The sequence below is a fragment of the Bubalus bubalis genome, chromosome 12 (genome assembly GCF_019923935.1).
Source record: "Bubalus bubalis isolate 160015118507 breed Murrah chromosome 12, NDDB_SH_1, whole genome shotgun sequence".
Classification (NCBI taxonomy): Eukaryota; Metazoa; Chordata; class Mammalia; order Artiodactyla; family Bovidae; genus Bubalus; species Bubalus bubalis.
This window is the reverse complement of record NC_059168.1, coordinates 78233942-78259691: the sequence shown is the minus strand read 5'-3', so window position 1 is coordinate 78259691 and position 25750 is coordinate 78233942. Positions and strand designations below refer to the sequence as shown.

The following is a 25750-nucleotide window of genomic DNA, read 5'->3' as shown; positions in this document are numbered from 1 at the left end:
GGCCCTGGGAGCAACGGCCTCCCCCACTCCCTGGGTCCCCAGGACACACCCGGGCTCTGGGGTTCAGGGTCAGCACCTGGAGCCAGAGAGCAGGTCAGGTGCAGGCGGGGATACCTGCTGCGGAAGGGCACCTAAGGGGCTGGGTGGGCGTCAGCAGCCTGGGGAACATTCTGAGTAACGGGTGGGCGGGCGGCTCGATGCCTTTACGATACTAGGGCTCCTGCAGTGGGCTGCGTTTTCCCAACTCCCCACATCTCCCTGCAGTTTTTCTCCAACTCTTCTAGACCTTTGGCACTGAGACCGTTTGCTGGTGAGTTTCCAAGAGTTGTGCGACAATGAGCAAACAAAGCAGGCAGCGAACTTTGAGTCAGGAGGGAGCTTTGTGTCCTTGGAGAACGGAACAATCCAGGAGAGGCTGGGCAGGGCAGACGAAGGCCTGGGAGGAGGTGAAAGGAAGGCCTGGCCTGCTGCAGGGCTTGGAGGGGGAAGAGGGCAGAGGTGGACATGGCCTCCCTCACAGTGAAGGGGGCCGGTGCTCACCCCTCCACAGCACAGAGCCAGGCTCCCCACAAGAAGGGGACAGGCAAGGATGTTGCCAGGCCAAGAGGAGATTCAATCACCATCACAGCAGAATGACAAGTACCGTTTATTACAGTTACATGAATGGGCCCAGTCACTGGCCGAGTGCCATCCCATGGGCCCACAGAGATGAGCACAGTCACAACCCCTTCCCCATCCCCGAGTCGTGTCCAGTCATACACTCCAGGCACAAAGTCCCCGTATGGAACACAAGGCACGGGTCCCCTTCATCGGGCAGGGGCGTCTCTCCAAGTCTTGGACGGTCCCCTCTTGGAGAAGCCAACAGAGCAGCTGGAACATTGTCAAATTAAATAAGCAAGCACAGGAGTTCCCAGGAGCCAGGGCTGGGACGGGGGTGGGGTGGGGTGGGGGGTTGTCTCTGGTCCCAGCAAAGGTGTGAGAAAAGGAACATCCAAGGTGTCTGAGAGGCAGGCCTTGGCTCCAGGCCTCCGTGGGGCCCATGGGCTCCGATCAAGCTGGACTGGGGCCGACACAGCTTCGTCACCATTTAGGAGATGTTCTTTCGAACTTGGCAACACAGAAATTTACATCAGGCCTTGTACAACCTTGGCAGAACCTGCCAAGGTCCAGAAGAAGTTGAGAAAAAACAACAACACAAAAAAACCAAACAAACAAGAGGTGCTCTGGCCTCCGAATCCCTCCCCATGGGAAAGACAAAGCACAGAGCTTTTAGCCAAGTTTCCCAATATTGTTGGCATTTAGAGAAAAGGCTGGTCAAACATACAACCAGCACAGAAAGAAGCAAAGGCAGTAGAGTTCACGTGACTACTTTATATTAAAGTTTATTACATTTGGAAAATCTACTGTACAGGGAAAAACCCATTGGATTAAATAGAGTTTTGCCAAAAGCAAAAGACTATTACTCTTTGGAATATTCCTGATTCCAGCCCACAGTCAGGCTACAGGAGCTAATCAAGTGAGCCTGGTCCATCCGTGGGGCAGCTCAGTGCCAGGTGTACCCAAGACATCTCTTGTCACTTTACAGGAGAAAGTGTCCCCAAGAGATGGCATCAAAGGAAGGGCTTGGTCTACGGGAGATTCTCTGGGCCCAGCGCCATCTCTCCCACCCTAGAGTCGTCTCTCCTTGATCTTCCCCAGCCTGAGACATCAGGATTCAATGTTACAGGGGCCGCCCCAGTATCGTAGTCGCCCAGGCCATGGCCCTGGCCCCAAGTTCATGGACACAGGCAGGACTGCTCCAAGAGGTGACCACCCATGGGAGCCGTGATGGGCCAGCCCACCAATGAGGCCACCCAACAGACATTCCATACCCTGTTGCACACGTGAGCGATAAACTCAGACAAGACACAAACTAACCTAGACACTGGCTCCTGGATTTGGTTCTCCTAGTCAAAAAAAAAAAAAAAAAAAAAAAAAAAAAAAAGAAAAGTCTTCTTAATAACCCTGATGCTATCTCCTGACTGTAGATTAGGGAAGAAAGATGGGGAATAACCAAATCGACTTACTTAACTTACCTCAGAAGTAACAAAGCCTACTGGGCTATGAACAAAGAAACTAGAGGAAAAACATGTGCAAAAACAAGTTGACATCTAAGTTAGACCTCCCCACGAAACAAAGTGAATTCTGACGGAGCCCTGACCTCCTGGCCCTGCTACTTGGCAGGACATGCCCCCAGGCCTGCTGGTGTCTACCAGTAAGTGCTACAGACGTGTCCACCCTCAGCCACAGAATCTTCATCCAAAGCAGTGGGGTCCCCTTCTCTCCAGAGCTGGGCCTGCTTCAGCTTGGAGAAACTGAGTCAGCGTGGTGGGATGCCAGGTGCTGTCTGCAGTGGAAAAGTCAGTCGTTCGCGAGAAAGCCCTTGTGCCCAAGTCTCCAGGCAGAAGTCAGAGAGAGAAGCAGAGGTGAGGTCCCCTCCCCGGCGGGCCCAGGACTCCGTGGGCAAGGGGAGACGCCAGCGGGGCTGGGCGCTCCAGGGAGGTGGCATGGTGGCAGGGATGCAGGTCTGTAGTTCTTCACAGAAGAGGCAAGTGGGGGGCGTCTAGCAAGTGGCAGGGAGAGGGGAGAGGTGTCCCCCCACATCAGGCATAGAACTCCTCCTGCTTAGTGGGCTTCTGGTAGGCCCCGCCGTTGGCTTGTTTTGGCTCCTCCAAGGAGTAGCTGCCCTCGTCCTTCTTCTTCATCCGGTACAGCATGAAACCCACCAGGCACACGGCAAAGATGAGCCCCACGAGGCCTCCAGCAATGACCCCTGGAAGGGCAAGCAGGAGGACAGAGGCCGGCTCAGCTCAACTGCTCCTGGGGGCTGAGTGGCAGCCCTGCCAGTGATAAAGACAGCATTCCCCTCCCCCAACCTCCATCACCCACCCACTGCAGAGAAAACTCACCTCCCAGGACTTCCTTCCGGTCCAGGAGGCCCTGCGAGGCCCCCGTAGCCCCCGTGGCCTCAGGATCCCCCGGGGCTCCGTTCCGTGAGCCAGGTTCCACTGCGGCCCCAGCCGCATTCTCCCCAGACAAGTCGAAGGTGAAGTCCTAGGAGAGGGCAGGGAAAGGACCAGGCGGATGGCCACAGACGAAGCTACACCCAGGTCCATTTCCAGCTTCCGTGGTCACCCCTGCCACCAGCTCTAGACACGCACACCCGAACCCAGACGTCCCTGGACCCTGAGGTCAGGTCCCTCTGGCCACATCACACTGGAGCCTACCGGACTGTGGCCAAGGCACCACGTCCAGTGATGCAAAGCACGTTTTATACGAAAATAAATAGGCTCATTTCAGCATAATGTGTCACACTGCCATGATGCTCTAAGATGAAAAGCAAGACCTGGGAGAGCTTCCCCTCTTGTCCCAGGAGCATATGCTGAGGAAGCCCTCTTGAAGGGCCTTGAAGGGCCCTCTAGCTCTGGTCTACTTAGTCTGTCCCACCACAGGCTCAGCCCTGTGGGCAGGCGGAAGATGGGACCTTGGGATCTTGTCTTACGGTGAGGATCACAACATGCTCCTAGAGTACAAGGGGTCGGGTGTGCCAGGGGACCAGGCCAGCACTCTGTACCCAGTGCACTGTGCCCCACAAGGCACTAGGGCCACCCAATGCCCAGGAAACACAGAGGATGACAGCGGGCCTGACACCTACCTGCTCCCCAGAGCCCTCTCCCACTGGGGTCTGGGTGGACGGGTCCTCCTCAGCCGCCTTCTCAGTGGCAGGAGGACCTCCCTCCTCCACGTGGGGCCTGTGCGGCTCCAGACGGCCCCGGCCTGTGGGAGCCGAGGTCTCATGGTGGTCGGGCTGCACGTCCCTGTGCGGATGGGAGGTGGCGGGTCCCGGGGCCATGGTGGCTCTGGCTGTGGACACACTGTGAGTGGTCGGGTGCAGCGTGGTCTCACTGGGTGGGTGGGTGGCCTCCTTCTGGGCTGTGAGGCCAGGCTCCACCTCTGCCAGGAGCACTGCCCTGCCCCCCTCAGGCTGCTCTCCGGTTGGCAGGATGGTGGTGGAGGCGGCGATGGCATCTGGGCTGGTGGGCTCTGGAGCCGTGGCTGTGGTTGTCACGGGCCCCAGGTCCTTCCAGGTGGAGGGCGCCTGTGATGAGGTGATATCTGGCAAAGCACCTGCAGGGCCAGAAGCAGAGCTTGTGGCATCAGGGAGGCCCCCGAACATCAAGACCAGAAAAGCTCAGACCCCGGCTCTGACTCCCAGGCCAGCACAGCAAAGTTTTCTTCCCATGAGAAGCCGTGGGGTAGAGCTGTGTGTGCGTGCTAAGTCGCTTCAGTTGTGTCTGACTCTGTGCCATCCTATGGACTAGCTAGGGCTAGGAAAGCTGCCCTTTTCTGCTGCATCTAGAAGGGGGTTTCCTGCCACTGCTGAAGCCTGCTCCCTGGGCGGAGGGGTGGGGGGACATCCTCAGGGCCCTGAACACCTTATCCCCAGCACACATACCACTTGGCCCCTCCCTGCTCTACTTACTCTCCCTCCAGAAACGCCCAGGTTCCCAAGAACAGAGGCCTGTGTCTTACCTCCCAGCTCCAAGGCCCCCTTGCCTAAGCCACTTTCCCCAAGGATGACTGTAGCCTCCCCTTCTGAAGTCTAGTTCAAGAGCACCTCCTCTGGGAGGCCTCCCTGACCACCTCCAGTTCAAGGATTTTACTGCCTCAGGGAAATGGGAAAAGAGGGAAGATAAAGGAACATTTGTGGACGAGCTGTACTCCCACCAGATCTGTGTAGCCTCACGGCTCCCAACAACCTTATAAAGTCAAGATGTTATTACCATTGTACAGATGACAAAATAGAGGCTTGGAGAAGTTAAAAAAAAAAAAAAATCCTTTCAAAGGTTCCCCAGTGAGTTAAAAAGGAGAACATGAGCCCAAGTGTGTCTGCGGCAGGCAGCCCCCCTGGGAATCTACACCCTGCCCTCGCAACCCACACGTGTTTTCTCTTTGCAGCATGGACCCAGTTCTCATTCCTGGCATAACCCTTCAGGCCCAGCCTGATCACCACCCTCAGCCCATGGCCTGCTGACATCCTGGAGGGGGCCCTCATGTCCACTCACCTGCGCCCGAGCCAGAGAAGTTGTCATTGTCATCCCCAGAGCCGTCCTGATCTTCAGGGGGCATGTTTACGGCCACACTGTGCTGGAAAAAGATCAGGGAAGGATAAGAGTGGAGTCTTCACTGGGGCCTGCTAGTCCGGGGTCCCCATCCTAGGCAGCTGAATGCTGCACCCAAACACACACCCCACACACAGCACAGAAAGAAGCCCTCAGCTCTAGAGGGCAGTCCTCTGGTTCCCCCACACACCCCCTAATGCTATAATGACACAGCCCTGGGCAGGTACTGGGGGTGCAGAAACCCGCAAACTGGGGGCAAGGCCCTTGCCTCAAGAAGCTCGGTCTACCGAGGGAGCCCCAGAACTCAGAGGAGCAGACAGACGACACCATTACTGGAAACCCAGCGGTGGCCTCTGTGGGACCACAGCCCACCCTACCCTGAGAATCAAGTCCTGGAGGCCGCTGGCCAGGGAGCTTCAGGGTTCAAGAGTGGGGCTTTCAAGGGGCCCCTGGAAACAACATTACAACCACTTGGCTCTAGGGAGGCCATCCCCAGGCATGCTGAGCATCAAGGTGCAGATCCCGAGGGCACCACGGGGGCAGGGGTGGGGGCAGCAAGGATGGGCATGGAGTGAGTCGTCTGTGCTGAGACAGGCCTGCCCACGCAGGACAGCCCCCAGGCCTGGCCATGATGCTTGGTCACACACTCAGCCCATTTTCTCATTCACAGGAGAAACTGGGTCCCTCCCTCTTGGGGAAGGAAGGACAGAGCATCCATCAAACTGAGGACAGATGAGGCTGATCTAGAAGGGGCCCTGGGCTAAGGAGGCAAATGGGCGTGGGCCTGGGGTGGGTCCTGTGTGCAAACAGCCACCCCAGGGAAGCTGCCTGCCTGGGGCCGAGCCCAACAGGCTGCAGGCGCCAAAGTGAACACTCAGACCCAGGCCCTGAGGCAAGGGGCCGCTCCAGCAAGACCAGGGAGTGGGGCCAGGTGAGGACATTGAATTGGCCAGGGCAGAAACCCAGTCGTGGGGGGACCACGCCCACCCCTAACACTGGCTCCAGGAGAACAGGTGAGGAAGGGAGGACCCAGCAGCCGGGTGGCAGGAAGAGTAGCCTTAAGTATCCTGTGCAGCAACAAGACTTTGACCCAAATGACCCCGTGCAGCAGTCCCAATATATGAGCGGCCAGAACAAAAAATAAATGAAGAAGTGGGACAGTGTAGTTCAGAGCACATGGGCTTTTGCAAACCCCCTGACCTCTGCCCCTTACTAGCTGAATGGCCCTGAGGACACAGTAAACCTCTTACAGCCTCAGTCTTCCCATTTGTAAAATGGGAACAGTAGTAATACCAAAATCCCACACGTGCATGCTAAGTCGCTTCACTTGTGTCCAACTCTTTGTGACCTCATGGACTGTAGCCCACCAGGTTCCTCTGTGCATGGGATTCTCCAGGCAAGAATACTGGAGTGGGTTGCCATGCCCTTCTCCAGAGGATCTTCCCAACCCAGGGATCAAACACACATCTCCTGCGGTTCCTGCATTGCATGTGGATTTTTTACCACTGAGCCACTGGGGAAGCCTATCTACATGCCAGGATTGTTGCAAAAGTTCAATAAGGTTATACACAAAAAAGAACCTAACAGAGCCTGGTTCACAGTGGTGAACCCACCACCCAAGCATCCCACCAACAGTGTCTCTAACTTGCTCCCCGCTCTAACTTGGGGAGCAAGAGCCACTTGGCATGGGGAAGAGGATTCTGGGGCCTGTCCAGGAAGAGGAGGGCTGGAGGTGGGTAGGGTTTTAGGAGAAGAGGGGGCAGAAGGGAGCCAGTACATAGGCAGCTCTGTGCAGACTTGTCAGAAGGCAGGCCCCGCCCAAGGCTGGGCTCCAGGGAACTGGCCTCCTCAGCCCAAGAGGCCTCGCCAGGTCCTAGCCACGGGCCATGGGGCCGCCCTCTTGAGTGGGGCAGAGCAGGAAGGGACAGAAAAGACCTTTGGCCTCCTGAGGCAGAGCTAGACCAGGTGGAAGCTCCATCCAAGGGCCCAGGTCCGAGGGAAGCTTCAGACACGTGTAGAAACTATGAGGCTAGAAATACCACTGAGCTTCCTTTGAAAGTACAAAACCCACACTGTACTTCAGCCCCCCAAGAAGAAGATTTTGGCCACTCTGTCTGAGCTGCCACGGCCCATTCACAATGCATAGATTCCACCTGCACCCTGGGCCACATCCTGTGTGTATTGTCCCCTGGGGTGCTTCAAACACCTGCCCTGCCTCCACGGAGCTTTAAAGCTGCCCTGGGCTCCTGGAAGGCTACCCCGCTTCAGTAACAAAGAACCCTGCCCCTCGGCAGGTGCACAGTGGGTATCCCCATCCTGACATGCTGCTGCCCCAGGCCCCCAGCAGATGCTCCCGACAGGACAGCTTGAGGGGGACAAGCATTCAGGGGACCCCACCCACCCACACTCACTCACTGAGACCCCCCACCTTCACCCAACACCCTTGAAGATCTGGAGGAGACCCTAGGTGGTGACGCTCCATTTCCCACCCTTGGAGAGAAAGCTGGAACTGGAGCTGGAGCTGGGGGCCAGGGCTGCAGCCACACCAGCCTGGACCACACGACATGAAGCAGAAGGCAGCGTCCCCGGGGCCAGGCCCTTTTTCACAGACAGGGCCTCTGAAGCCCGCAGAGAGCACAGTGCACTGAGAGAGACCCCGTGCACCTTGGAGGCGCCGGCAAAACCAAGGAGGCCCAGCCTCTCACCTACACAGAGGCCCCGACAGGTTAGCAGTTTCCCAAGAGAAGAGTTTCTCTCAGGACGAGATAAGACTTTGGATTGGCCCAGTCCCTAAAAACAATTTGTTCCCTCATCTTGGCTGGGCTTATCCCGCTGCGATCTTGTTTACACAACAAGCTCTTAAGCAAACACTTTCTCCCCTGAAACCGGCTCCCAGGCCTCAGGGCAGCCTCTCCCTCTTTGGGGCTGGGTCTCCACTGAGGGGATGGGCCTCAGTGGCCTCCCAGATCTCCAGCGTGAGCCTCCCTGTGACAGCTGCAGCTCCCTGGGGAGGAAATCAGCAGAAACTGCCGAGGTTGATCTTGCCTCACCAGGTGCCCGCTGACGCTGGGGGTTGGGAGACTTCCGGTTTCACTCAGCGGCCAGGCCATGCTATGGGCCTGTGGTCAGCTGCCTCCAGGGCCCAAAATAGGGCTCTCCTGGGCATGGCCTCTTGACACTGCCCTGAGACCACTTGGCCAAAATGCAGGTATGCCAGGGGCAGGTCGGCCCAGTTTGGAACCCACCTCAAGCAGCCTGGGAAGACAAAAAGGAGCCAGCCAGACCTCTAAGGAAGCCTCTAGCCTCTGTAAGGCCCAGAAAACCAGTTTTTCACACAACAAACCAAAAGCCCTATGAGTAGGTCTAGACGGTCACATAGTCTGCTCAAAGGCAGACTTAGTCTGCTGAATCTGGTCCTTCCCACCACCAGCACAGACCCTGGAAGCCCAGGGCCTGAAAGGCCAAAGCCAGGTGTGGCGGGGCGTCTGGGGCAGATAGATACACAGGGGCTAGGGCACAGGAAGCCTGAGAGGAATAGCCAGCCCACCTCGTCTCGGCCATGCTGGTCTTCAGGCCACACCGAGGCTGTGAGAGGAGCCTCACCCCCCTGCCCCCCGAGAGAGGACGTGGGGTTAGGGCTCTGGGAGAGCAGGACAGGGAGTATGAAAGGAGAACCTGGTCTCTTGACACTGGAAATATTTTCCATCCCTTTCCTCCTGTTAGCCTTTGATTTGAGGCAGGCAGGGCTGAGATTTGGCCTCTCCTGAGATAAGGTGGGGTCTTGCCCATGGCCACCAGGCAGTGAAGTGTCTGCACACTCACAGGCAGGGCTTGTACCCCTCGTCTGCCATCTCTCTCCCTCTGCCCTGCCCCAGAGGACCACATTCCCTGATAGCTCAGCTGTTTTAAGGGAAACTTGCCTAAGTCTCTTCCCTGGTGGCTCAGATAAAGAATCTGCCTGTAATGTGGGAGATCTCTGGGTTCGATCCCTGGGTTGGGAAGATCCCTTGGAGAAAGAAATAGCAACCCACTCCAGTATTCTTGCCTGGAGCATTCCATGGACAGAGGGGCCTGGCCAGCTATAGTCCATGGGGTCGCCAAGAGTTGGACATGACTGAGTGACTTTCACTTCACTTGCCCAAATTTCTACAATGTTCTGCAGGCCCCAGGAGTCCTGGGATGCGCACATGTTCCTCACCAAGTAAGGGTTCCCAACCCCTGCACAGCAGCTGAGACCCAGGTGCTGGTCCAGCTTCAGAGGTGCAGAGGGGACAGCATGGCCAAGCAAAGGTCAGGATCATCAGGAGTGGAGGGTCTTCATCACCAGTCTGCCTGCCATTCCCAAGAGCAAGTCAGGAGTCTGGCAGGCAGGCAGCCCCCAGGCAGAAGGCTGGCAGAGAAGCTTCGAGAAGGCAGCCTCAAGGGTCCAGTGGTTAGGACTCCGTGCTTCCATTATAGGTTCCCTCAAGCCCACTCCTGCCATCTCTCACCCACAACTGGCCATAGGAGGGCCTGGAGCTGTGTGACAGCATTCCTCCAAGACACCTTGGTGCTAAGTCGCTTCAGTCGTGTCCAACTCTGTGCGACCCCATAGATGGCAGCCCACCAGGCTTCCCCGTCCCTGGGATTCTCCAGGCAAGAACACTAGAGTGGGTTGCCATTTCCTTCTCCAATGCATGAAAGTGAAAAGTGAAAATGAAATTGCTCAGTCGTGTCTGACTCTGTGCGACCCCATGGACTGCAGCCTACTAGGTTCCTCTGTCCATGGGATTTTCCAGGCAAGAGTACTGGACTGGGGTGCCATTGCCAAGATACCTTAGGCGTGTGCATAAAAGTTCCTTGGCACAATCATACATCGGGATACCAAATGGGCATCTCAGATGTTCAGGTGAGGGGCTTCTACTTCCAGGCTGACCAGAGAGGTTGCCCATTCTGGCCCCTGACCCTTGCCACCCCATCAACCCATAGCCACCAGGTCCAAAGATTATGGTTTCCAACCCACACCCTGAATCACTAACATGTCACCCACTACTTGATTTGAGTGATGGATAAACACAAATCCTTTAAAAGCTGAGGTCACACGAAAAAAGTACAATATTATGCAAGGTCACAGATTTTGACAGTAAAGAGAGTTTTCAACTTCAAAACTCAGGGGACCACCATCCAGGGGTTTGGGGGAGAAGAGAGGGTAAGAAACGGTATGATCTTGACCTTGGTGAGCCTCCAGGGTACAGCCCCCACTCCAGGAGGCTTCTGGAAGGGGGAGTCGCCCAGGCTGGGGCACAGAGGGTCATCGTGCTGAGGGCACTAGGGGAGGATGGTGAAGCCCACAGCCAGACCCCAGAGAGGTCAGCTCTTAGCTCTAAGTCACAAGTTCAGCAGCACTGCGGCCTCACTGAAATGGCAGACTGCTGCCAAGTGGGAAAGGGGGTTTAGGTGTCTGTTGGTTGGAATGCTCTGTGTGGTGACAGAGCTTTGGCCGCCGTGGTGGGAGCCCAGTCCCAGAGCCCACAGGACCAAGTACTGCCCCTTGTCACAGGGCCCAGGTCACGGACTGCCCCAAGCAGCCAGCCTCGGTGCCACCTCCGGGGCTGAGGACAGGGGGTGGGGGGCCCAACTGGTTCCATAAGCCCAGGTTGAGGGGAGAAGAGAGGGTAAGAAACGTACTTTTCTTACATTTCATGAGAATGAATGTACATTTCATGAGAAAATGTACTTTTCTCATGAGGCGGCCCTACAATCATGCCGGGATAAACACTCCTCATCCCATCCCATCAAAATCCCACACAACAGCAGGCATTCTCGAGAGGCTTAAATGAGTTTCATGGTTTTTTTTAATCTTTTTTTTTTTTTACCAGTTTCTTGGTCAGATCTATGGATCTAAGAGGGGGAAAAAAAAGCTTATTTTTCCAACCCCACACAATTCTTGGGGGCCGAACTGTGTAAGCTACAGAATCCCAGCTGTCATCCCTGACCTGTGTAGCAGGATGCCAAAGTGGCCAGAGGGGAGATTCACACCATCACCTGCATTCAGGCTGGGGGCTGTCTTCTTTAACGTCCCTAAGAACTACCAGGAGACTGCTGGAGAGGAAGTCTTCTGAGCTCCATCCCTAAGGTGGATTTGGGGGTTGGGGGCAAAGGCCTAGGACTCTGCATGTTGCAAGCTCCAGCTGCTGTAAGCGGTCTGCAGACTGCATGTGGAGAGCAATAGTCTGGACAGGAAAAGGTCTCACTGGGAGTGGGCTGGAGGAGATAAGACCCCCCACTCAGGGCCAGGGTTCAAAGAAGAGGTACCAAGTAGCCCCCAAAACACGCCCTAGGGGCAAAGTGATCTGAGAAAGCTCTAGAACGTTCTCCCTACACCTCTGATATACCCATTCTCTGTAGTCAGTACACCATGGTGCCTGCTTGGTCTGCAGAAGCTTCACCACAGAGTTGAGAGGATGCCTTCAATCCCAGGAGTGCAAGAAGCAGGAAACAAAGACAAGCCAGACTCTTCTGTCCTGAAGCCGGGCTGGGGCTCCGTCTTGCCTGCCTGGGGCTGAGCAGGGCCCCCTCGGCTCTCCAGGCAGCTCTCATCCGGTCAGCTGGCCAGATGCAGGCTGAAACCAGCAGTGCTTTCTGTGACTCTGCTTTCCCTCATCAGAGGGATCATTTGCACCCCTTCGGTTAGCCCAGGCTCACACAGCCTATGCACAGACCATGCAGGCCAAACCCAGAAGAGCATCTTGAATCAAAGCTCTCAGAGAAACGACCACAGCGAAGGATGTCAGAAGAGAAAGAGCCCTGATCAGGGAGCCACCCCAGGCTGAGATTCCTTTGCTGGGTGACCTGGGTCTCTGCCATCTCTCTGGACCTCTTTCCCTTCTGGATAACAGAAGGGGTTCAGAGCTTGAAGAACCCTAAACCTTCCTAGGGTCCTGACAGGGTAGGCTGGGATCTGCAGCCCCAATTCATCATGAGTGAGGCCAGAGTCAGGGCAGGGGGTGATAAGCTGGCCACAGCCAGCCACGTAGGGGTGGGTTAGAGGGGCAGGCCTGCAGCCTAGGGCTCCCCCTGCCCGGGATGTCACGGTGGTGGATAAATCACTTCCTCTCTAAAGGCTTCTTCTCTAAATTGGGAGCTGTGCTGCAGGGGACGCGTGCTTAGGCATCGAAGGGATTCAGATCTCCCGGCTTTGGCCTCAAGACCCTGAAACCTTCCCCCCACCCTCTCCACTTCCAGGAGGGAGGGGCCCTGTCGGTGCCTCGGGACAGCATCAGCATTTCCAGCCTGACAGGCACCACGATTTATCAACTCACCAGGAACCAAGTCAAGCTGGGACCTGCCGAGGGGTGATGGGTACGGCCCAAGACAGGAGGGGCCCCCGGAACAGACAGGCGGGGAAGAGGGTGCTTCTGCTGCTCTCATTCTGAGATCGTGCTTCTGTCAGGGCACCAACAGAGCCCCGAGGAAGAGTACCTTACAGGGGAACCTCTGGGGCACGCACCCCTTACCACCCCCCGACCCAAACAACCCCACCTCAGCCATTCCCACCCTGCCACTGGGAGACAGACTCAGTCCTCTGGGGGATTCCAGGGCAGGGCCGGGGTGCAGGATACCACCCGTACTTGGCTTAAAGACCCCCTCTGCAATAGCACGTCCTGCAGGGCACTGCGTGTCAGGGCTTTCAGAAGGGGGACCCAAGGTCAGGTCAGAGGGCCCTCCTCCCTTGGAGTACTTGGGGCCAGGGATGTGTTGAGGGAGTGGGTTTCCTGGCAGCCAGAGCCAGCCCCGATGCCCAAGCCAGGTCAGAGCTGTCACCAGCAACCCCCGTAGCCACGCTTCCAGAGGGCTGGCGCCCGTCTTGCTGCCGCGTGCCGAGACTCGTCTTAGAACAGGCCCCGCTGACGGCTGGGTGTGGGGCCATGGAGCTGGGAGACCAGTTCCTCGGCTTTCCCCCACCTGCCAGAACCTGGGCCAGGCAGGGTAGGATTCCACTCGGGCGTTGAGCAAGGCCAGCCTGGCCCAGCCCGCATCCATGCCTGCTGCTGCCCCAGAATCCAGACAAGGGGGTGGGCAGGGGAAAGGGAACAGACCCAGAGCTGGAAAAGCTGGGCTCTTCTTCCAACTCACTGGGTGACCTTGAAGAGACACCTTGCCTCAGGCAGCCCCTCTGCAGAGCAGGGGCTTGGCCGAAAGGCAGCAAGAGGGCTTCGAGACCCAGGTCTGTGTCTAAGGAGTCAAGGCCCACCCTGGAGGGGCAGCCAACCCCCAAGAGGGACTCAGCAGCGAGGGGCACTTGATCAGAGCGATTCAGGGTCACCCCTCTCCACTGTCCCAGAGGGTGATGGCCTAGACAGGAGGCTGGAGATGTCCCAAACCAAAGTGACTCTGGGGGTGGCAACTGTCCACCCACAGGACAGAGGGAGCAGTCCAGACTCCCACAGCCTCTTCCCTCTTCGGCTCAGGCTGTCTTAATGAGACTGCTAAGGGCAGAAAGCTCATGGCAGGATCCCCCAATTGTGCCCGCCGCCCTCCAACCCACCCCATGAAGGCCCCTCAAACTGTTCTCTGGCTGATTAATCCCCAAACTGAGCCTGGCCTGGGGACCTGACACCTCTGGCATGGGCTTCGAGAGCCATCCTCCCCCTGCTCCAGCTAAATAAAGTGTCCTCAGGTTTCAAGGAGGCAGAAACTTGCAGCTTTTGACACACCTGCAGCCAGACAGGGCTCCAGCTGTGGGGATGAGGTGGGGTGGGGGGGTGATGGGGGAGCACTTTATCCCCCAGATCTCCCCAGTGTGCAGTTGACCATCCCATTTAAGATGCAAATGCCTCTAGGAGGGCTGAAGGGTGCTAGTGACTCACAGGAGAGCAGAAATCAGCTCTAGGGGGAAGGACAGTCTGGCACTAGGGCACTGGGGATGGGCAGGCACTTTGGAAGATGTGAAGGGATTGCAGAAAGGAGGCTGAAAGATGCCAAGAGCACATTTTTTAACCTGTGTCAGAACGCTGTTGCCAGCCAACCCCACATCCAAGAAAGGACGATGAAATTCCCTTTGCTCCTGCTTAAGTCACAGGTGTACATGGCTTCTCCTCCCACGTCCAGAAGGAGAATGGGCCAGTCTGGGAACCTGCCTCTGGGATCAAGTAGGAGGCAGACCAAGTAGGCACTAAGGCTACTCGAAGCCCAGAGACACAGGAAGGTCAGAGTGTCCTTGAAGGATGTCCTACGGCAGAGTGGAGCCAGTACTTTCTGACCTGAATGATGGAAAGAAGAATTTTCAGTGAAAGCCAGGTGCCAATAGGTTGGGCCCTTTCCCCAGACTACTGGTAGGACCCTCCCCTAACCAACAGCAAAGCACCCTGAGCCCCTTTACTGTCAGCCTGCCCTCCTCCAGAGGCTCTTGATGGGTGGAAGGTGTGCACAACTTCAAATGCCCGGTGCTGAATTCCCAGGCCCTGGCAGCCTCTGCACAAGGTAAGTGCTAAGTTGGTTAAAAGGAGGACTGTGGGACTTCCTTCGTGGTCCAGTGGTTAAGACTCCATGCTTCTGATGCAGAGAGCACAGGTTTGATCCCTCATTGGGGGAACTAAGATTCCACATGCTGGGAAGCACAGCCAAAAAATTTAAAAATAAATTTTTTTTTAAATAAAATTTTAAAGGAGGACAGTGGACTGTAGCCCCAGTCTGAGGAGCTCGGAGAAACCCCAGAAAGTCAAAACACCTGCTCAGGGCTCAAAACAGTTATGGGGTAGAAGGAAGAACCCAAGGATCTGACCTGGGCTTTGGGGGTCACTTGAAAAATAGAAAGATCTGACTTGGGCCTTGGGGCAGAGGTGGGGAGTTGCGGGGGGCGGGGACAATAATCACAGCTAATACGTCTTGAGTACTATGTGTCAGGTACTAGTCTAAGCACTTTACCTGAATGAATATACTTATACCTCAGGATTACCTTAAATTCTAGTCCATACCCATCTTACAGATGAGGAAACTAAGGCAAAGGGGTCAAGTCATCTGTCCCAAGGCATACAGCCACTGAAGGGCTTAGAAAGAGGGTCTGGGGCCAGGCAGTCTTGCTTAGGGCTTCTCTGGTGGCTCAGATGGTGAAGAATCTGCCTGCAAGGCAGGAGACCCAGGTTCAATCCCTGGGTCAGGAAGATTCCCCTGGAGAAGGAAATGGCAACCCACTCCAGTATTCTTGCCTGGGAAATCCCCATGGACAGAGAAGCCTGGTGGGCCACAGTCCATGGGAAATCCCCATGGACAGAGGAGCCTGGTGGGCTCTTTGCTGTTGCAAAGAGTCAGGACACAATTGAGCGACAAACACACACAGCCTTGCTCCAGCAGACATGCAGTTAACCACCCCGTCACAGGCAAGATCGAGGGCTCTCTGACCCTCAGGAAGAAAACAGCCATCATTTCCACTGGAAGCAGCAAAAGAGAAAGTGCAGAAGGAAAGAAGACCCTGGCGTGGGGCCTTCCCCGTCCACCCTGCAGCCCAGCCCTGCTCCCAGTCCAAGGCACCTCGCAGTCCACAGTTCTGCCCACAGGCTACAGTGCCCCACAGCCACAGAGCCCTGCTCAACTGCCCTGAGACCCCACCCGGGTACTCTGGGGTCCAGGTTTACCAGACCTCCTGCCACTGCCTGCCAACGCAGCCCACACCTTCCCGGGGCAGGAGCCGGCCCCTGGCAGAGGCTCAGGCAGAAGTGAGCAAAGTCTGGCCTGCCAAGCAAGGCTCATATTTATGAGAAGGGGCAAAAGCCATGTTTGCAGGCCCTGCTTCGTCAGCACTGGGGTAAGACCAGCCAGCCACCCATGCTGAGTGCCGATCCCACACCCGGGCCAGCTCAGACTGCACCCCTGGGGTGCAGGGTCAGGGCCATGGGGGCTCTCTCCAGGGGACTCCCTAAGCAGTGTCAGTCCCAAAGCTCTCCCAGACTTGCTCCTCGGAGGCCAGATGAGGAAGACGCTCCAATCCCACCATATATGGTATTTCACAGGATCTTTCCTGAAGCCCTCCAAAGCAGGACTTGAAAAATCCCGGTTTTACGCAGGAGGAAACTGAGGCTTCATGGCAGGTGAAGAATCATGAACAAGATGCTACGGGGAAGAGGCAGTGAGCCTGGTGACGGTCGGGGCTGGCCACACTCTGCGGCCTGTGCTCTTCCCGGCCTCCACACAACACCTCTCTCTGCTCTGACACCTGGGAGAGAATAACTGAGGCGGACCAGCCATCCAGTTCTGGGTCCCACCTTGCCTTCCCAGCTCGAAGGCTTCAGGACCCCAGATGGGGCCCCAGACCTACCTCAAATGTAGGCAGACTCAGATATTCAGGCTCAGCTGCTGCAACTGCACTGCGAGGAGAGCTGGCCCAGGGCATCCACGATACCCAGCCCCTAGACAAGGCTCTGAAAGGACGATCCTGTTCCTCCGGGGCGGGAGGGTTGTGCAAGGGAGAGGGGTGAAGTTGGGGGCTCCCCACTTCTCACACAATTCACAGAACCCAGGGGGGCCTCAGCTACTGCTTCAGGCTCACCATGAAGACCTCGGGGCCGGCTTCCTGGCCTGAGCCTTCCCAGAATTTCACAACAACCAGGCCTGCTGCTCCAGGGACACTCTGAACCTACCCTTACCCCCTCAGACCCCTGTACCCTGCTCCCCAGGGCCTGGGGGTGGTGGGTGGGAGAGGATGCAGGGGCAAAATCTGGGGGTCTCTGCTCAGCCTCTATGGGCCCATTCTCCTGGCCTGGCTCACAGCGTAGTGAGCCCCAGTCAGCCAGGAGGTCGGGTTGCCCAGGCCCTACCCACCCTCTCCTGGGAGGAGGGCGCCTACCACAGACAGCTTTTCTGTCCCCCAGTGCTTTTCTCTGGGAGAAGCTGGAGCGACGTCAGCCTCCACCACAGTCTCAGAGGCTCCCAACACACCCTGCGAGGCCAAACCTGACCACTGTCCATCCAGACACTTCCTGGAGACGGGACTCTGAAGCCCCGGCTCGTGCCGTAGGCAGCAGGGGTGCTGAGAAGCTGCTGGAAATTAAAGCCAACGCACACTCGGTGCCCCTGCCACGGGACTGCCACAATCAAGTCCCCAGCCAGGTCAGACGCAGCCAGGACATCAGACGTGGTGTGGAAACCACAGGGGAAGGCCTCACGTCCTCCTGAGGCCCCCTGGGGCCCAGCACATACTAGGAGTTGGGGTGGCCAAGCCACCTGGGCCCTTCAGAAGTTCCCTCCCACCTCCCCACATCCCACCCACCCTGGACCAGGCCACAGAACCCCATCTCCTAAGCCTGCTGTGAGAAGGTGGGGCAGATGGCACCCAGCGAGGGCCAGCATGGCCACGGGAAGTGCCAGGTGGCCAGGCAAGACTGTGACTCCAACGTCCCATGGTGCGACAAGTCTCTGAACACCTCTGGAGATGAATGGAACCCAAGAGTTGTCCCAGAGCAGGACTGGCAGCCTCCCCAAGTCTTGCTGCCTTCACTGGGGACCCACTGCCCTAATGTGGAAAGCGTCCCCGCCTCACAGCCTGCGTTCCTGATTTGGAGGGGCTCTGGGATGAATCCCTTTCTCAGGGTGAATGGCCTTTGGCTGTCACTGTCCCTGTGGTCTGTCTGTACAGACCAACTGACCGTCCGGTCTGGTCTCATTAATGGCTCTCCTCTCTCAACACGCGCCCTTGGACCAGGCATGGACCTTTCTCTACCCACTCAAGGCTGTGCGCACAGCAAGCACCCAGGCTCCGGGCTTCAGGTCTGGTCAAGCCAGGGAGGCTTCACAACCCCCATGCTCGAGGCAGAATTCTCCTGAGGCAGCAGGAGCAGGCTCCACCCAGACGCCCACCAGTCCCGCAACACAGTCACCAGATGTTGCCAACACCCGGATGCGTGGCCGAGCCTCCGCCCACCCACCCTCCGAGCCCCCTCCCATTTCACATGTGGGCTCACTGAGGCTAAGAGAGGCCTGCGCTGTGTCACTCAGCGGTGCAGAGGGTCAGGGCGGGAAGCCAGGCCCCCGAGCCCTAGCCGGCCTCACGCACAGTGGGCTCACGGACAAGGCTGGTTGGATGAGTCTCCGGGGAGGACTCGTGGGCCTGGCACAGTGACTCAGCTGATGAGTGGAGTGATAAGCACGCCCGCCTTCCCCACTGCCCCAACCTGCCCAACACGGCTTCTGCTCCTGCCGATGAGAGGAGTGGGGGGCAGGTGGCCAGGGGCCTGGGTGTGTGCAGGGAACACCACCCAGCCCCCACCCCCAGCCCGCCCTTGCCCAGGGGCCTCCGTCCACCTCCAGTTCCCATACTGAGCCCTAAGTCCATCTCCTCCAAGCAGCCTGCCCTGATTTCCGCCCCACAGATGACCCCTCAGTCAGCTTGTGCTCCTTCAAGTCCCTGGAGGAATAAAGTGGGCTTGAGTCTCTGCTAGGTTCCCCACAGTGGCACCTTCACCCTTCCCAGGACAAGGACTGTCTGCAACCACATGGCTGTCAGAGCTGAGGCAGGGAAGCGGAGGGCCGTTGAGTGCCTGGGGGAACTGAAGTGCAGAGGGGCAGTGACCTGCCCGATCACACAGGAGAGGGTTAAACTGAGACCAGGAGGGACCTGATATCCTGGCCACCCTTGTATGTAGGAATAACTTCCACGGACTTCTAAAGCTGCAGTTAAAAGGGAAAAGACTGTTGAAGGGAGGGAAAAAAATAGTTTCCTGCTTTTTGAGGAGGAAGTTGCAGACAGGTGGTGAGCAGGTTTCCCCAAATCTCAGACTGCAGCCTAACCTATAGGCAAGCTCAATGGGGAAATCAAGTCAAGACGGGCCAGGCAAGGCCCAGCTGTAGCTGCAACCCATGCAGTGGACCACTCCACACCTGCATGAGCATGCACATGCGTGCGTGCGTGTGCGTGCGCGCGCACACACACACACACACGGTCTCTAGTGGGGCTGCAAGCCTCAGGTGAGTCACTGGGAAGAGGAGTTTTTCCCAGGGCTGAAGGCCAAGGAGGAAGCAGCCTCTCCATATAATTAGGCAGAACCACAGAGCCATAGACACAGGAGAGAGACCCTCAAGGCTTCTCTCTCCTGACCCGACGACCCCACTAGACCCGTCTTGGCTCCCCAAACCAGCACGGTACGACAGACAAAAGGACTCTTTTCAGAGGAAGCTTAGACCGCCCTGCCCCAGGTGCTCCCTCTGGGTACCAAGTCCTGGGGAGCTTACCAGGTGTCCCTGTCTTGGATCGGGGCATGGAGGGGACTTTCCAGTACTGACACCCCACCCAAGGTCAGCATCCTGAGGACAGGAAGAGGTGGTAAGATCTCACAAAGCCCCTCTGGGGGGCAGTGGATGGGGCTCTCATGTCTACCTGGAGCCGGAAGTTGCATAGTTGCTAAAGTGACCCCGAACACAGGGTCGTGGCTCCTTGTGCAGAGGGATGCCCACATGCTTGCCGCCCCTTGGCGCTGCCAGGGCATTCATGGCAGCTCAGAGAGAGGTTCCAGAACGTATCCTCCCATTGAAAGCCCAACCTCTGCTGGAACAGCTGAGAGGGAAATGACACCGCGCTGAAACTGTTCCAGGGTACAGGATCCTGGCGCCAAAAGCCCTCTTTCCACAGACTCCGTTAATCCCATTCCTTCTCTCCAGACACATTTACGCAGGCCCTCAAGGAGTGGCTTTCAACCCAAGCCTCCAAAATTCGTTGTTGAAAAGAAGGAGGAAATCAGGAAATCATTTGTTCTGTTAAAAATCCCAGGATTCTGGGACTAGAAATCATTTAATGACCAACTCCTCATGCGGCTGTTTTCACAGCAGGACTGAAAAGGCCAGGAGGTGAGCCCAACACAGAAGGCAGGAGTCCTGGGTTCTGGTTGCCCCATGGGAGCCACGGTGCCCACTTTCCAGGCTTATAAAGGATCTACTAATCCCACAAACGTCTTCCCAGTGCCCACAATGAAAGTCAGCGCAGGCTGGCTGCTACCCTGGGGGCAAGCACAAGGGAAAGCCTGGTAGGTTTCAGCCAGCCTCCTATGCTAGGTTCACCAGGGAGACTTGACAGTCCTTCCATTTCTTCACGCCATACATATGTGCACAGGCATACGTACAGATCCTGGTTCTTCCACACTGGCCCCTTGTAGGGGCTCACCTCTGCAGGCCTCATCCACAAAATGGGGACAGTGACATACATGGTAAAGGTTTGGGTTAAATATGAAATTAGGATGCAGGAAAAGCATATAGCACTCAATAGTAGGCACTCAAAGATGACCCTAGGGACTTCTCTGGTGCTCCAGTGGTTAGGACTCTACGCTTCTGCGATGAGCACAGGTTCAATCCCTGGTCGGGGAACTAAGATCCTACATGGCTTTAGGCAAAAAAAAAAAAAAAAGATGACCCTAATTCTATGAACAGCCAACTTTCCTCTGGCATTTTCATTACCAAACACTTTCACACCTTCATTATGAAATGAATATGCAAATGAGAGAATAAGCTTTACACAGGACATCAAGACTCAACAGTGAAATGACTCATCTGAGATTATATGGTAACCTAGTGGCAAAGCAGAGTCCCAGTCCCAAAGCTCTACCTTACCCAAAGTTGTTTCTGGCCTGTCAAACAGTATGCATGCACTGTCACCCAAACAAAACACGGTGAGAAAAGGGAGACAGGACCCAAGCTAAGAATGAGGGTCCTTGCCAACCAGGATTTAGAGTGCGCTAGTCTCACCAGGTCCAGGCTACCTGTGACTGGCAAGTCACTTACAGCTTCAGCCAAATGGAAAACCGAGAACATGGGGTCATCGTCAGGTGCTTGTTTCAGAGGTCACTGACATCTGAGTCCCGCAGGAACCTCCCTTGACAGCCTCTTGGTTATTCTAGGAGTATCAGAACAATGCAGAAGTCCCAGCTGGGCCTCTGAAGGCACAAAATCCATGTATCACAGCTCATGAGTGTTACAGGTGAGACCCTCACTCAGCCCTGAGAACTCTTGTCTTAGAAATAATTCTAACAAATCCAACAAATTCCTTAGTACTGCTGGAGAAAAGTGCCAATTAGAACTGAACTGAAAAGCTGCCGGCTACACTTTAGGTCCACAAATGTCACTTTTGGCTGCTATCAGACAGGGATGGGAGAGGATAAAGAGCAAACCAGAATTCCAAGTGTACCAACATGAGGGCACCAGGCCCAGGGGCAAAGTGCTCTTCAGAGCTCAATAAACCCAGGAGATGAATGCCGTAACCCAACATGGTGACAGCTTTGAGGCCCCTGGCACCCAAAGATCAAACTATGCTTAGTACTGTTTTGTTAATAAAGGAAGAGAAGTAAGTATTTCAGAGAGTCCTGCCCAAAGTAAGAATATTTTTGAGAGTAATACGGATTCTCAGCTTACTGAGAAAACCTGGATATAAAGGATACCTCATTCTCAAGGGATTTCAGAATTCAAGATTCTGCTGCCATAAAAAAAGATTCCTCCATAAATACGCCTCCAAAATTCAAGCTTTTCATTAATTCTTTCCAGGCTCCTCTCCCTTCTCATCCCTCTCCCCACCAATCTGGGTTAATGAGATTTTACTGGAACCCACCATGAGCCACAGGTAGAGACTTAAACCAGCCCCACCCTCCCTGTGGAGCTGAAGCCAGGAGTGACATCACCTCTAGGAGGCTTGGAGCCCAGGCAGAAGCAGTCAGCGCCTCCCTCTGCCTCCCCCTGCCCCCACCCACTCCTCCAGGCCGAAGGGAAATGTCTCTACTAGCCCCCATAATTAAGGCAAAAAGGGATTTTATGCCTTTCAAGAAAAGGAAGAGAGTAAGAGAGGGAAACAGCGAATAACTTTCCAGAACAAGCAATTTTTCTTGCATGGCAGAAACAAAAGACCACGGGGATCTCACACAGGCAAAACCACACACAGAAACCTTTTTAGACAAACCTGTTCTCGTCTCTTGGGAGTGGTTTTGAGCAACCTCCTGCCCCAGCAGCCTTTCCTTGTCCAAAGTCAGGCGCCCAGGGTCACACCCCATCTCCCTGGTCCCCAGGGGGTTCTGACCTGCTTCCCACTGGGACCAAAGTGAACCCTGGGAGAGGCCAGACCTCTGCGACTGGTGGACAACTTCTCCTATCCTGGCAAATCCCACTGCCATATTTATTTCAGGAAGAGGGCAGAAGAGGGCTCTACTTCATGCCCCCACTCTGAACCAAACACGGACAGCCACTATAAAAGGGAGAGAACAGGGCTGGGAAAGAGAAAACAGACTAAACTTTGTAAATAGGGGGAGGAGGGAACCAAACCCTAAATTCTGAGCCAGAGTCTGACCCCAAAGATTAGTGCTTTCAGGCTCAGCTCAACCACCTCCTCCAGGAAGCTCTCCCACCACCACAGCTCTAATGAGTCTCCCTCCCTCCCACCCATCTTTCCCCCCTCCAAACTCAACTGCCTCTGGCTCTGCTCTGCCTTTCCACAACGGTTCAGTTTCTAGCGGAGAAAAAGAGAAAGAGAGAGAGAAAAAAAAAGCAGCTGTCTGCTCCTTCCCAGGACACAGGAAAACTCTGGGAAAGTGGTCCTCTGCTGCTAAGTCGCTTCAGTCGTGTCCGACTCCATGCGACCCCATAAACGGCAGCCCACCAGGCTCCCCCATCCCTGGGATTCTCCAGGCAAGACCACTGGAGTGGGTTGCCATTTCCTTCTCCAATGCATGAAAGTGAAAAGTGAAAGTGAAGTCGCTCAGTCGTGTACGACCCTCAGTGACCCCATGGACTGCAGCCTACCAGGCTCCTCTGTCCATGGGATTTTCCAGGCAAGAGTACTGGAGTGGGGTGCCATTGGTCCTCAGAGGATCTCTAACCCCATCTGCCTCCCAGTGTTAAAGGGCGCTCTGGGATCCCCGCTCAGAAGTATGAATGCCAGCTTCACCTAGGCTAGCAAAGAAACCGCTGCTACCACTCCTGACTCTGGCTGGAAATAGGTGGAGTACTGCTGAGGTCCCGTCTTCAGCCTGGAGAGAGTGTGGAGCAGCCAGGCAAGGCCAGATGGGCCAGGGACGTGAGCCAAATACCTCTACCCTCTTCTCCAGAGTATTAGCTGTGGGTTCAAGGTGCAGTCTGAATCCCTAAGAAGCCACGGTACTTCAGGAGTGAAGGAGAAGAAGCCAGATGCCAACTTCTTGGGCCTAAGAGCCAGGAGTGCTCTGGACACTCCGCTCAGAAATCTTATCTGTCCCCATGGCTCCCCGAGAGGCACACGCTCCAACTCATCAGCGATCCAAGAGGCATTAGGGACCTGTTCCTCGACTCCAAAATGTTTCCAAGCAAAACAAAAAGGCACTTCACAGATCCACCTGAAAATACACCTCACCTGAGCCAGACCCTGAGAAAAATACACCAAGGTTCTCAAGAGCTGCGAGCTACCATTATTATGGAGGGACACGCTTATGGAGGGTTTTGGCGTTGCCCAGAGACTTGTCCAGATAATACATTATAAGGAGAGGATGGGGGTACCCGCGCCCCGGGAGCCGCTCCTTCCCCTCCCACGTGCCTCCTTTTGCCAGAGCTAGGGAAGTCGAGCCCTCCAGATGTGGTGGCCAGAGACCGCCACTTCCGGAACGGCAAAAACCCCTCGGTCCGCACCTCCCCTCACCATCCCCCCCAGGGATGGCCAACACGGCCAGCGGGGAGAACCCCAGGACTCCAGCAATGGGTGTGGGGGATGGGGTGTGGACGCTAGCACCCCGCGGCCAGCGCTGACACCTGGCGGCAACCCAGGTCCCAGCCCTCTTTCGGGCCGGCGCTGCGGGGCGGTTCCCAGGAAAGAGTTACAGGGACCGAGAACAAAGCGCCCCCTTTGGGGAAGGCGGGCCAGGGGACGGCGGCTGGGGAGACAGACCACTTTCTGGGGAGCCTCAGGATGCTCTTTGTCGGCTAGGTCCCTCTCAGAGAGGGGACCCACCCCTCGCCAAAGGTGGATGCTGGAGTCCTACCCAAAGGCCTCCCCTCCAACTCCGGGCTCCACATTTGTCCCCCTTTTCCTTCAGATCCGCTGGGCGGGCCAAGGGACCCGCCTTCCCTCCGCGCGGCTCCAGCACAAAGCCAGGTCGGGGGAGGGGAAAAGCCATTCCAGGGTCCACTAGCGTGGAAGCCGCCCGGGCGCCCCGGCGGTGCCCAGCGCCGGCTCGCGCCCCTCCGCGGGCAGCACAACTTCAGCAGCCCAGAAGTTGGGTTCTTGCGGGTGTCTAGAATGCCGGGGCCAACTTCCCGGAATCTCCCGCTACCAGCTCGGCCCGGCTTCTCTCCGGCGGCCAACGGATAGCCGAGGACCCCACCTCCACCCGCCCGCCGTCGTTCGCCGCGCAACCTTGGCTGGGGCTCCAGAGCGAACACGCCCGCTTGCTCCCGCACCGAGCCCGCTTGCTCCCGCACCGAGTCCGCGGCGCCCAAACTTGCCTCCGCCGAGGGGTCAGGAGCCGGAGCTCGGCGGGTCTGGTTTGAATTAGGGTGCGCGGGCGGGGTGCAGTTGCAGCGATCACCGCATCCTCCCGGGTCACCGGCGGGGGGCCCGGCCGCCGCGGTGCCCTGGGAGACCGGTTGGGAGCCGGCGACCCCCGGTGCCTTCGCCCGTGGAGCCGTTCCTATATAAGTGCGGAGGTCCCACGCAGGTTCCGCTCCGCAGGGCTCCCCAGGCCCCCGCCCGGAGAGGCGAAACCCTCACGGCGCCCCTCGATGGCAAGAGGCAACTGGAGAAAGAGTCCTGATTTCGGGACTCCGGGTCCCGGGGCCCGCCGGGCTAGCGCGGGAAGAAGGGAAGTCCCCGCTTCCCCTCCCCCTCCACGTGTGCAACAGCCGGCATCGGCGGGTCTGCCAGCCCCGGCTTCCCGCCGCCTAGCAGCCCGGCCCCGGGCCGCACTCACCAGGAGGGCCGGCTGCAGGCGTAGCGCCAGCGCGCAGAGCCACAGCCAGAGCGCCGCGCGCCTCATGCTGCCCGGACCGGCGGCTGGAGTAGAGCGGCGAGCTGCGCGGATCAGGGCTGCGCCGCGCTGCGCGGACTGCGCGGGGCTCCGATTCGGCGCCGCCGATTGCGCTGCGCGCAGCTCCCTCGAGCGATGCCCAGCGCGCGGCCGTCCTAGGCGAGGTCTACGGATCCGCCGGCCGCTCTCAGCTCCCCTTACGGCTGGATTCCTCTCGGCTCAGCTCTGCTCCAGCCTGCACCTCTCCCGCCGAGCTCCGCCTTATAATAAACCCGCAGGGCCTTAGCCGTTGCAAAAACTAGCCGCCCACCCCCAGCTCTCCAGGTCTCGGGGCCAGCCTTCGTCCCCACCCCCTAGGACCCCGCCCCCTGAGCCACGAGGCCCGTCCCCCCCTCCCCGGCCAAGGAACGCCCCAACCACGGCACCTCAGCCCCGCCCCCGGCCCGCGACGAGGGGCCGAAGCCTCGCCTACCTGCGGAGCCCTGGTCCCCCGCGGACCGTGGCTCCCCGGCCTTTCAGCTCCGCGGACCCCAGGTTCACCGGTGGTGGGGGCTGGGCGCAGTCCTTGCCTCCCTAGCCCAGGGTTTGGAGGCTCTGCCCGGGAGAGTGGCGGGAGGGGCGGTAGTTGGTCGTCGACTCTGGACTCCAGTCTGC

General features: G+C 57.1%; 1 protein-coding gene across 1 annotated transcript; it reads right to left on the bottom strand.

Moving 5' to 3' along the window:
- Window positions 1–633: 633 nt before the first annotated feature.
- Window positions 634–25362, bottom strand: SDC1 (syndecan 1). Its single transcript, XM_006049160.4, has 5 exons — window positions 25040–25362; window positions 5106–5187; window positions 3695–4167; window positions 2949–3093; window positions 634–2812 (listed from the first exon to the last, which is right to left on the bottom strand). Exons 1-5 carry the CDS (start codon window positions 25103–25105, stop codon window positions 2643–2645), a joined length of 936 nt encoding a protein of 311 aa, XP_006049222.3. The 5' UTR covers window positions 25106–25362; the 3' UTR covers window positions 634–2642.
- Between the last annotated feature and the right edge of the window lie 388 nt (window positions 25363–25750).

Coding starts and splice junctions, on each gene's coding strand:
- SDC1 (XM_006049160.4), bottom strand. CDS start 25,105: ATGAGGCGCGCGGCGCTCTGGCTGTGGCTCTGCGCGCTGGCGCTACGC. Junction 3,094..3,694: donor GAGAGGGCTCTGGGGAGCAG/GTAGGTGTCAGG, acceptor GCCCTCTCCTAG/GACTTCACCTTCGACTTGTC. Junction 2,813..2,948: donor CCGGAAGGAAGTCCTGGGAG/GTGAGTTTTCTC, acceptor TTGCCCTTCCAG/GGGTCATTGCTGGAGGCCTC.